Below are 12,228 nucleotides of genomic sequence, written 5' to 3'. Positions count from 1 at the left end.
TTGACGAGCAATAAGCAAAAGGTATCACTGAAAACCGCTGAAAACAGTATGAAGAAAGTCTGAAGAAGGAAAAAAAAAATTACAATGTTTCTATTTGGGGATTGTTGTGCACAACTGAGCTGCGACCACAGAACTAACTGCTTTGTGAATGATTCATTTAAGGATTTCAAGGTCACTTTGTTGTAATGAAAGTATCTGCTGAATGTACTTCGTAGTAATGAAATTTCTATAGACTCATGTCATATGGGGAAACTGTCGGGACCATAAAAATACTTTGTTGTAATGAAAATTTCGTTGTAAAAATATTTGGTGTACAGCAATCCCTCGTTATCACGCTTCAACTTTCGCGGCTTCACTCTATCGCAGATTTTATATGCAAGCATATCTAAATATATAACGCAGATTTTTCACTGCTTCGCAGGTTTCTGCGGACAATGGTTCTTTTTACTTCTGGTACATGCTTCCTCAGTTGGTTTGCCCAGTTGATTTCATACAAGGGATGCTATTGGCGGATGGCTAAGAAGCTACCCAATCAGAGCATGCAGTTAAGTTCCTGTGTGCCGATTGGCTCAGCGACAGAGCGCCGAATTCGATTCCGCAGCGTTAACCAGGAAGTCTCGTCTCGCTCATTCAGCATTAACGTGTTTCGCTGTGTAAAGAGTTAACTTTTGTGCTCTTTTGTGTTTAGCTTTGTGCATAATCAAGCCCTTCGTTTTGGCTCCAAAACGATCTGCTCCTGCTACTGCTTCAGGGGCCGTGCCCAAGCACCAACGGAAGATGCTAATGATTGCCGAAAAGGTAAAGGTTTTGGATATGTTGAAGGAAGGGAACAGCTACACCGCTGCAGTACACCATTACGGCATCAATGAGTCCACAATTCTTTTTATTTAAAAAAGGAGGAAAAGAATACAAGATCTACGGCCGCAGTGTCCTTTAACCAGGGTGCAAAACAAGTTGTAAGTGGATGTAATAAGGCGGTAGTCCGGATGGAATCTGCTTTAGGGATTTGGATTGAAGACTACCGGAAGAAGAATAACAGCGGTCCTTTAGAAGAGCTGTAACGCTCTCCTTTGTTGTGCAGTAAAATTAAACTCATCGTTATCGGACAAGTCGTCGTGTCATTGTTGGGGAGTAACCATAATTAATTTTCTACGTACAGTACTTATTACATGTACATAGTTTAGTGTCAATGTACACACATCTTACTGTATACAATTTTTCTTGCATTGTATAGTGGAACCTCGGTTCACGAAAGTCTCCGTTCACGTACAACTCGGTTCATGCCCAAAAAGTTTGCCAAACTTTTGCCTTGGTTCACGACCACACACTCGGTATACGAACAAAGTCAGTTTCCTTTTCGATTTGTGCGCGCCTATGATTTCCGCATGTGTTGCATTTGAGCTCTCTTTGTGCTCTACTGTATTTTGTGTGCTTTTGCAGTTAACTATGGCTTCTAAGCAAGTGAAGAGTGATGAGAAGAAAGTTTTGAAGAAAACTGAAATCGAAGTAAAGAAAAAAATTATTGAAAAGTTTGAGTGTGGCGTTCGTGTTACTGATCTTGCCGCCGAGTACAAGAAGTCAAAATCTACGATTTCGACTATTCTAAAGCAGAAAGAATCTATTAAAGCAGGTGATATTGCAAAAGGAGTTACAGCGTTAACCAGGCAGAGGCTTTAAGTGCTGGAAGAGGTGGAAAAACTGTTTACCAGTTTACTCATTTACCAATTTGAGAACCCTCGTGCTTTCAAGCAGCACAATGTAAACAAAGCCAGAATGCCAGTAATGTGGAGGGCAAACACGAAGGGTTGGGTCACAAGAACTTTCTTTTTGGAATGGCTGCATGAGGCTTTTGCTCCCACCAGCTAAAAAGCTAAATACACCAGAAACCCAAGAAATCACAAGAGAGAAAACCCCTGAAGGAAAATACTTCATGCCAGAACTCGACTCATGCAAGGTTAGTTTTCTTGGTGGTTTTTGTATTACGGATTTTCAAAAGTTAATTTTTCAGTTCGTAGCGTGAATTGTTGAAATGTTACTTTTCTCTTTTTTCAAATGTTCCTTTTTTTCTGCTGTGCTTAAAACTCATTTTAAAAAAAGTGTTTACAGCGATCGGAATGTAAGGCTAAAATAGCGTGATCTTGTTACTTTTTTGGTTGCTTGTGGTTGGTTTTTAAATACACTTCGGAATTGTTCTAATGTTCCTTTTTTTCCGCTGTTCTTAAAACTCATTTTAAAAAAAGTGCTCCACGTGCTGCTAACAGAGGGGAGGGGAGGGGGTGTATGGTGTGTGTGTGTGCGCGCTACAGAGAGAGCGCGAGCGAGACTGCTCGTGTAGCTGAGCAGGGAGCCTGGGTGTTGTGTCAGTGTTATTCAATGTTTTTACATTAGTTTACCATTACACTGTGCATTTTATGGTGTAATTAACTATATTTGTGCTTAATCTTTACAGATTTACATACAGTTCATACTATCTGGAACGGATTAATTGTATTTACATACAATCCTACGGGGGAAACTGCTTCGGTTCACGACCAACTCGGTTTACGACCAAAGTTCTGGAACGAATTATGGTCGTGAACGAAGGTTCCACTGTACGTATTTATTGCTGGTGGCCTGTCTGTCATAATGGCTGTAACATATGTGATATCGGAGACGCTCGATATCTTTAAAATAATATTTAGGTTTTACTGTATATAACTGAGTTGTTAAGGAATTTCACGTCATCTCTTTTTGAAAGAAGCATTATCCTAAATCTATGTTACTGGTGAGGAATTGCTCCTTGTCTCTTTCTCCACAGCTGTCCTCTCTTAAACAGAAGACAAATGTGAGCATGGATCATTGGAACTAAAGCCACCATATATACTGCTGTGCTAAATTCAAACATGACCGCTTAGCCTGTTATTGACATGGATTACCTGTACAGTGAAATTCTGTCTATCAGCTGGACTGTTCATACCACTGGTTACTTATGAACCACAAAAAACAACTGCATTATACTGCTTTTGATATATTAATTATTTTTGGTCGTAATTCACACCATTCGTTTATGGGTACTATAAAAGGTAACTATTTTAGAGACTAATGACTGATGGAGAACTACAAAGAACAAAGCACAAGGCTTTGTCACACTAAGTTCCAATTCACCAAATACTGTACCTATGAAATCAGTTAATGTTTAAAAAAATTACAAAGCACAAATGATACGGTCTACTAAATACAAAGTTAATTTAGACAAACTGCAGGTAAATGTGTAATATGTCTACATGAATAAATGAAAATTAAAGTAACTACAGTATATTTACATAAACTGGTACAACAGTGTGATTAAGTCATTCCTGTAATGCAATGTGAAATCTGTGTGGTAGATGGACTGCTTGGGGCTTTTAAAGCTGCCCTGGCTTTTGGCTGTGCATTTTTTTTTTACTGCGTCTTCCTTTCAGATTTTTAATAGCCTAAACAGTTAGACATTAGGGTTTTTTGTCATAATTAAATAAAATACAACACCAAACAAGCTCTCATTTTCAGCTACAGCTGGTCCTTCTGCTCTTAAGATCCTTAAACTGAACACCACAGCTGTTTAATGTAATCTTATTACCGTATAAAGAGCTAAATAAAATGAAATAAATTTCAGTGAAGTTATTAATAAAAACAAATCTGATACGGCATGGCTAAAATCAAAAAACATTTTGCAATAAAAGACAAGGTCTAAATGAAATACTTACACATTCACCACAAGAAATTTTATCTTATATCTGGTACAGATGTCACCCTCAATGATTTCATCTATAATATTCCATCATAAAGGATCATTGTCTCTAATATTCAAAATTGAGCACAAAAAGCTACAGAGGTTGAGAATACACATTCTGCCTATCCTACTCTAATGTGAAGAAAGATTCCATGCTATCATGTGAAAAGTTTTACCAAAACAGAGCAAGTGACTCAGCAAATATAGTGGCCTCACAAATCATTGTGCATAAAAATAAGATGAGAATCAAAATGGAAAGAAAAAAAAAACTGAAAGAAAGACGTTTTCACATACTTTTTAGCTGTCTATTACACTAGTAAAAAGTTCCACACTGCTTTATGATGGCCACTTGATATGTCAACCGGCGCTGCCACGAGTGGCAGCCATTCCAGCAGCTCCATGTATGACTTTATCCATTTACCTTTTTTCTCTATTATTCTCTATTTCACTGATCACTTCTACCACTTTCTTTTATGTGGAATCACTCCCTGGACACTTTTTACTACTTGACATGGATTTTTACACGCCGAGACTCGCCTATTCATGTTGTCAACTTCAAGCGCTGAAAAGAAACGCCCGTGCAGGTGTGGTTCCCTATTTACCTGACGAGGTAAGAAGACGATATCGGGTCAGCCGAGCCAGCGCCAAGATAAAAGCCAAGCAGCTTGCGAGAAAGTGGCGCTATAAACCTTCGGTGCCTTCTGTGATCCTGGGAAATGTTTCTTTTTTTTTGTGAATTTCCCCTTGGGATTAATAAAGTATCTATCTATCTTTACCTTCCAAAGACATACACTCATTACTGTTTCAATGACTCCAGACCATTTACCTTGATAAAACTCACAATAAAAGGTAATAAAACCATTCATAACAAACTTTTTATGTAAAGAGCACCTGAACTTGCACCAGTTTTCTTAGACAGTTAACAGATAAGAAGAGCATGTAATCTCCCAGGGCTGTAATTATATATTAGAACATCTAGAGTCAGTTTTGCCTTTAACACAAATATTCCATTACTTTTTACTTCTGCCTTACAGCTCCACAGTCTTGGGTTTAAATATCTGCCCAGGAATTGCCTGTTTTCAGTTTACACGTTGCCACTGTTTCTATTTGGGCTTTCTCTGCGATTTTTTTTCTAGGAATAACCCTTGCATTGTTTCCCAGTCTGGCAGGATGAGCTCCTAACAATCCTAAAACTGGATCATGTGTGTTCTTTAAAAAGAGATATATGATAGAAGTGGATATCAGTCCTTTCATGATTGACTACTGAATTTCATTTCTAATAAGCAGCATTTAAAGAAAGTTGGAGTATCACAGGAAGCAGTAACTCTTTTGTACGTGCCTACTACTGAACAAATTTTAAATTTTGATCTCCTCTATCTTAATGTGGCATAGCCATGTCTCTGTTCCAAAAAAATATATATATTATTTATCTTATAATTGACTGCAATCTTCCAAACTAAAAACTAAAGCCTTAAAAATGTTATCTGATATGTTGCATCCCATTCATCGTCTGTTAAACAGCTAAGGTCTACTGCATCAAATACAGAATTTACCACCAAGTTTCAAGATTTGAAGTTGATTATTTAGAGGTTTTGTGTACATCTTTGTACTATAAACGTTAAACAGATAAGTACATCATGAATATACACATTTGTTTTTCTGGCCTTATTTTTGGATATTATTGGGGAATAATATTTACTTTTGCCTTTAAGCTAAAAGTTTGGATTGGTATTTTATTTGTTTGAGCATCACTAAAATTAGCATGAATGAAAATATACCAGGGAAAGTATTACAGTTTAAAATAATGCAAAATGTGCACAAATTAATTTGTAAATAAAATTATTAATAAGCTCTATATTTGAGTGTAATCAGTCTCCACAATATACATGTAAAATGTTAAGCAGGCTAACCTTGATTTGCTTGGTTGCTTTCAAGCCAAACCCTTCTTCAGGAAAATAAGAAATTTCAAATCCTTCAGTTGAAGCGCTATTTTCCAAAGCCCAAGCTAGCAATTCAGGAAAGAAATCCTCCCTTGAACCTTTGAATGTAACAGAAAACCCTGCAAAAACGTGAAGGTGAGAAAAAAAAATATGTATAACATGTACAAATGTATCGTGATTGAAACCTGTGTACAATTACTATAAATATAACACTGATGCATTTAAAATTGTACACAATTATTTACAGCATAATACTAAGACAAGAATAACTAGGTAGAATGGGAAATAATTTTTAAAATTATAGCCGTTTCCACTTTTCTACACATCCCTACAATTTCTTCAGTAAATTTGGTTTTAGAGTAACAGGCAATACTTAAGGAAAAAATTAGAGAGGTCAGAAACCACAACCCCTGTAGACTAAAAATGATGATAGTCAGAATTTCAGACTGACATCTCTATCTTTTGCAACTTCAGAATATATTTTAATAAGACATCATTAAAAACAAAAATTGTGCTCCGGGTTGTAAAATTAGCAAGACTGGCAGCTTACAGATACTGAACTCCCGAGACAGAAAAATGACTTGGACGAGTGAAAATAAAGGTATTTGTTTATATGTCGCTTGTGTATCCTTGGAGGTGGAGCCCTTACCCCAAACCCACCTCTCACTTTGGGGCTGGACAGACGTTTTATTTATATATATACTAGCAGAATACCCGCGCTTCGCAGCGGAGAAGTAGTGTGTTAAAGAAGTTATGAAAAAGAAAAGCAAACATTTTAAAAATAACGTAAGATGATTGTTAATGTAATTGTTTTGTCATTGATATGAGTGTTGTTGTCATATCTATCTATCTATCTATATCTATATATATATATAGCAAAATAGCTGCGATTGGCAGCGAGAAGTATAAAGAAAAGGAAACATTTTAATAATAACGTAACATGATTGACAATGTAATTGTTTTGTAATTGTCATGAGTGTTGCTGGCATATATATATATATATATATATACACACACACACACAGACACATATATAAACATATATATACATATAAACATATATATATATATATATATATATATACACATATACACACATACATATATATACATATACATATATATACACATACTGTATATATACACACACACATATATACATACTGTATATACAACATATACATATCTACATATATACTGTATATACACATATATATACAAATCTACATATATATATCTACATATATATATTAGGTGGGACTCGATTAAAAAATTAATCCAATTATTTAGAGGCTGTGTAAGAATTAATCTTGATTTATCGTATGTAATCGCACACGTAATTTGCCCCAAATCGCAAATGTTTTTTTTTTATTTAAAACGGTTTTAGTGGGCTTACAGAATCAAATAATAGACATGGACATGAATATTGTAAACTGAAGCTGTTTTAATTTCTGAAAAAGCTTTTAAACTGCATTTGAATTCAAAACAGAAACAAAAATATCATCCCTGGTTAAAATTGGGCAGACTTAAAAATAAAGTGGTAGTTTAAGTACTTTAAGTACATTTTGAGAATAGTATTGTCTTTAAATAATAATAACCAAAATTTCACCATAAAGTGCAGTTTTTCTTCTTAAAAAATAAGTCAGAAACATAAAAGGTAATTTGACCAGCTTACTCTTTAAACTCTGAGTAACATTAGCCAAAATTATTTTGTACATTAGGCTAAAACAGTGTGATCATTGAACATTTTGTAATTAGATGTATTTAGAATTACTAACGGTCACGGAAGTCCAATGATCCCCAGTAAGAGCCACAAAGTCCGCTTTCTGTAATGCATCTAATTTTGCTTGCTTTTCAGTGTGCACAAAACCATGCTTTTATCAAGGCTTCGCGGGTAGTCGAAATGATCAGTCGTAGGAACGCGCTTTATTCCGACTCTAACATTTTTGTAGCTGTGATGTGTGCATCAGTGTAATGGATGTACCAGGAAATCATGCATTGACAAAAGTTCCCGTTTGCTTGGAATTGAAAGTGTGATTAAATGCGTTATTTTTTAACGCGTTATGGAGTACATGCATCGAAGCTTCTCAACTGTGCTTGTGCTAAGAAAGGGAAAATTTTAAAAATAACGTAACATGATTCTGCGTTAACCTAATATTTTTCATACGTCCCAAACCAAGGAGATGGGAAGGTAAAATGAATCGGATAGCGCGTACAGTCCGTACATCCCTCTCGAATCGAACTTCGAATGTCGGCGTTAGAGGCGAAGACTCTACAATTGCGCCACCGTTTGTCTATGCTAAAGTATGTATTGTAGATCGGGATATAGATATACATTTATATATATATATATATATATATATATATATATATATATATATATATATATATATATATATATATATACCGTATCGTAGTGGAGAAGTAGAAGTTATGAAAAGAAAAGGGAACATTTTAAAAATAACGTAACATGATTGTCAATATACAGTAATTGTTTTGTGAGTGTTATTGAATGTTGCTGTCATCAAGGATTTGATTATCATTATTTCTTTCAATCAGGCTCGTATTTGTACGATGTGTTCAAGTTACATTCCGTGTTTGTCAATCGTTGTAAAGATAAGAGGTTTCATTCATCGATTAGTTCCTTACTGCATCAATAAACAGCTCGTCTTCCTTTTATCTGTGATGTGACAAACTGCATGCACGTGTTTTTTTTACGCTGTCTTCCTTTAGCGGGACATTGACTTTTTCCACCGTGTGCTTTGTTTCCACAGTAGCTGCATTTATGAATATGCTTATCAGACGCTTCATATTTTTGCTGCCTTTTCAATTGTGTAATTCGGTTTTGTTCAGCTCTTTGGAACTGTTGCTTTTATCTGTACACTGCATCAGTTCACGTGAGCCACTCGGTGTACTTGCATCGAAGGTTCCCAGCTGTGCTGGTGCCATCTCGTGCTATGTCCATAGCTTTATTTAATGTTACCTTAGTCCTGGCACTTAAAACTTTCTCTGGCAGTTTCGCTGAGTTTGTGTCAAACACCACCCTGACCATCTCATCTTCCTCTCCATAAGCACAGTCCTTCACCCGTGAATATTTACCCGTGGCAGTTTGCTATTGGATTGCCGCTGACGGATGGCCTTATATGGGCAGGCACTAAATTACAAACGCCAGCGCAGCCTGTCTATGAACTTAATTTAAAGTGTAGGTTTACATCGTGCTTTGTTTCCGAAGTAGCAGAACTCGCTTCTTATTGTTTCGCTGCCTTCTCAATTATATAATGCATGTTTTCTTGAGCGCTTTTTTGAGGTCTTCCTGGTTTTCTATGTACTGCGTGATTACGTGAGAGGCGTGATGATGTCACACGAAACTCCCCCACGCGTTGAAGCTCATCTCCATTACAGTAAATGGAAAAACTGCTTCCAGTTATGACCATTACACGTAAATTTCGATATAAAACCTGTCCAACTTTTGTAAGAAAGCTGTAAGGAATCAACCTGCCAAATTTCAGCCTTCCACCCACACGGGAAGTTGGAGAATTAGTGATGAGTCAGTGAGTGAGTGAGTGAGTGAGTGAGTGAGTGAGGGCTTTGCCTTTTATTAGTATAGATTTATTATATAATATTATATATAATATATTATATTTATATATACATACACACACACACACGTGGACAAAATTGTTGGTACCCTTCAGTCAATGAAAGAAAAACTCAAAATGGTCACAGAAATAACTTTAATCTGACAAAAGTAATAATAAATAAAAATTCTATGAAATTTAACCAATGAAAGTCAGACATTGATTTTCAACCATGCTTCAACAGAATTATTTAAAAAATAAACTCATGAAACAGGCCTGGACAAAATGATGGTACCCTAACTTAATATTTTGTTGCACAACCTTTTGAGGCAATCACTGCAATCAAACGATTCCTGTAACTGTCAATGAGACTTCTGCACTTCTCAGCAGGTATTTTGGCCCACTCCTCATGAGCAAACTGCTCCAGTTGTCTCAGGTTTGAAGGGTGCCTTTTCCAGACGGCATGTTTCAGCTCTTTCCAAAGATGCTCAATAGGATTGAGGTCAGGGCTCATAGAAGGCCACTTTAGAATAGTCCAATGTTTTCCTCTTAGCCATTCTTGGGTGTTTTAGCTGTGTGTTTTGGGTCATTGTCCTGTTGCAAGACCCATGACCTGCGACTGAGACCAAGCTTTCTGACACTGGCCAGCACATTTCTCTCTAGAATCCCTTGATAGTCTTGAGATTTCATTGTACCCTGCACAGATTCAAGACACCCTGTGCCAGATGCAGCAAAGCAGCCCCAGAACATAACAGAGCCTCCTCCATGTTTCACAGAAGGGACAGTGTTCTTTTCTTGATATGCTTCATTTTTCCGTCTGTGAACATAGAGCTGATGTGCCTTGGCAAAAAGTTCAATTTTTGTCTCATCTGTCCATAGGACATTCTCCCAGAATCTTTGTGGCTTGTCCACATGTAGTTTGGCAAATTCCAGTCTGGCTTTTTTATGATTTGTTTTCAACAATGGTGTCCTCCTTGGTCGTCTCCCATGAAGTCCACTTTGGCTCAAACAACGACGGATGGTGCGATCTGACACTGATGTTCCTTGAGCTTGAAGTTCACCTTGGATCTCTTTAGAAGTTTTTCTGGGCTCTTTTGTTACCATTCGTATTATCCGTCTCTTTGATTTGTCATCAATTTTCCTCCTGCGCCACGTCCAGGAGGTTGGCTACAGTCCCATGGATCTTAAATTTCTGAATAATATGTGCAACTGTAGTCACAGGAACATCAAGCTGCTTGAGATGGTCTTATAGCCTTTACCTTTGACATGCTTGTCTATAATTTTCTTTCTAATCTCCTGAGACAACTCTTTCCTTCGCCTCTGGTCCATGTTGAGTGTGGTACACACCATGTCACCAAACAACACAGTGACTACCTGGAGCCCTATATATAGGTCCACTGACTGATTACAAGATTGTAGACACCTGTGATGCTAATTAGTGGACACACCTTGGATTAACATGTCCCTTTGGTCACATTATTTTCAGTCTTTTCTAGGGTACCATCATTTTTGTCCAGGCCTGTTTCATGAGTTTATTTTTTAAATAATTCTGTTGAAGCATGGTTGAAAATCAATGTCTGACTTTCATTGGTTAAATTTCATAGAATTTTTATTTATTATTACTTTTGTCAGATTAAAGTTATTTCTGTGACCATTTTGAGTTTTTCTTTCATTGACTGAAGGGTACCAACAATTTTGTCCACGTGTGTGTATATATATATTATATATTATATTATATATATATATATAGAAATAGAATTCCAGCAAGCCATCATGGACCTTGGAGTCTTCCTTCACAGCCCTGCTGGATACCATGGGGGATACCAGAGGACGCTGCAGGGAGGCTCAAGGATGTGTATTCTCCGTATAGCCCAGAAGTACTTCCCTGTCACGAGGACAGAAGAAATAAAGTATTTCTGGGCTGAAAAAGAAGAAGAGTTTTCACCTGACCCAGAAGTGCTGGGTAATCACATGGACTGAGGGATCAGAAGAAATTCTGGGTCAAGGACTATAAAAGACTGTGGGAAACACCAGAGCGTTGAGCAGAGTTGGGAGGAAGGGAACAATGCGTCTGGGAGAGGAGGATTATTGTATTGATTTATTATTGTGTATTGATTTAGGAGTATTGTGGAGTGCAGGGTGCTTTGCGCACAGTATAGTCCAAATAAATTAATATTTGGGACTTTTATCTAGTGTCTGGCATCTGGTCTGAGGGTTCAAGGAGACGACAGCTCCCCCATCTATCACAATATATAAATATAAATAAATATGAATAAATAAATATTTGTGTGTGTGTGTGTGTGTGTGTGTTTTAAAAAAAACAAAAAACTATTCTGCAGTACGGTGTATCTTATGTAATGTAAGTGCATATAAACAAATTAACCTTGAAGTATTACAAAAGATACTTTATTTAATAGACAAAAATAATCACAGAATATATAAAACACTTTTTCCTTACATATAATACTAATGTTACTGCACTGGTAGTACTAGAAACTTATACACTACTGTTTAATTTAATTGCCTATTGCAGTTTAATCAAGTAGCTTGAGAGATAAAGTCCTTTAATAAAAATGGTTTAAACAGTAAAAGACATGGAGCAAGCATGTTACACAAAAAATGCTGAAGATGCTCAACTTATAACTTTGTATCCATCATGGATTTCCCAATTTATCTTTTCAAATGTTACTATTTAAGTCAATCATTTTATATTAATAAGGCTATCTTAAAGCAGATTATCACAAGGTGCTTTGCAAAGTTACAAGATAAAAGTATCATTTATATGGTTCACAAAAGGAAAAAAAAAACAAACAAACAAAAAAAAAACCAAAAAGGTTAAAAAGCTAAAACCTAAAAAGTGTAGCACAATTACAGTCAGATCCATAAGTATTTGGACAGCGACACAGTTTTCATGATTCTGGCTCTGTACACCACCACAACAGATTTGAAATAAAGCCATCAT

At 36.3% G+C, this 12,228-nt stretch overlaps 1 protein-coding gene across 3 annotated transcripts in view; it reads right to left on the bottom strand.

Moving 5' to 3' along the window:
- Positions 1 to 12,228, bottom strand: part of setd3 (SET domain containing 3, actin histidine methyltransferase) — an 86,874-nt gene that overhangs the window by 58,463 nt on the left and 16,183 nt on the right. For all 3 annotated transcript variants that reach the window (XM_039741911.1, XM_039741912.1, XM_039741913.1), the window contains exon 4: positions 5,659 to 5,807. In XM_039741911.1, coding sequence (XP_039597845.1) covers positions 5,659 to 5,807 — 149 coding nt within the window. The remainder of the gene's footprint in view (positions 1 to 5,658; positions 5,808 to 12,228) is intronic.

The sequence above is a fragment of the Polypterus senegalus genome, chromosome 18 (assembly GCF_016835505.1).
Source record: "Polypterus senegalus isolate Bchr_013 chromosome 18, ASM1683550v1, whole genome shotgun sequence".
NCBI lineage: Eukaryota > Metazoa > Chordata > Cladistia > Polypteriformes > Polypteridae > Polypterus > Polypterus senegalus.
The sequence above is the reverse complement of the archived record's forward strand: the minus strand, read 5'-3'. Positions and strand labels throughout refer to the sequence as shown.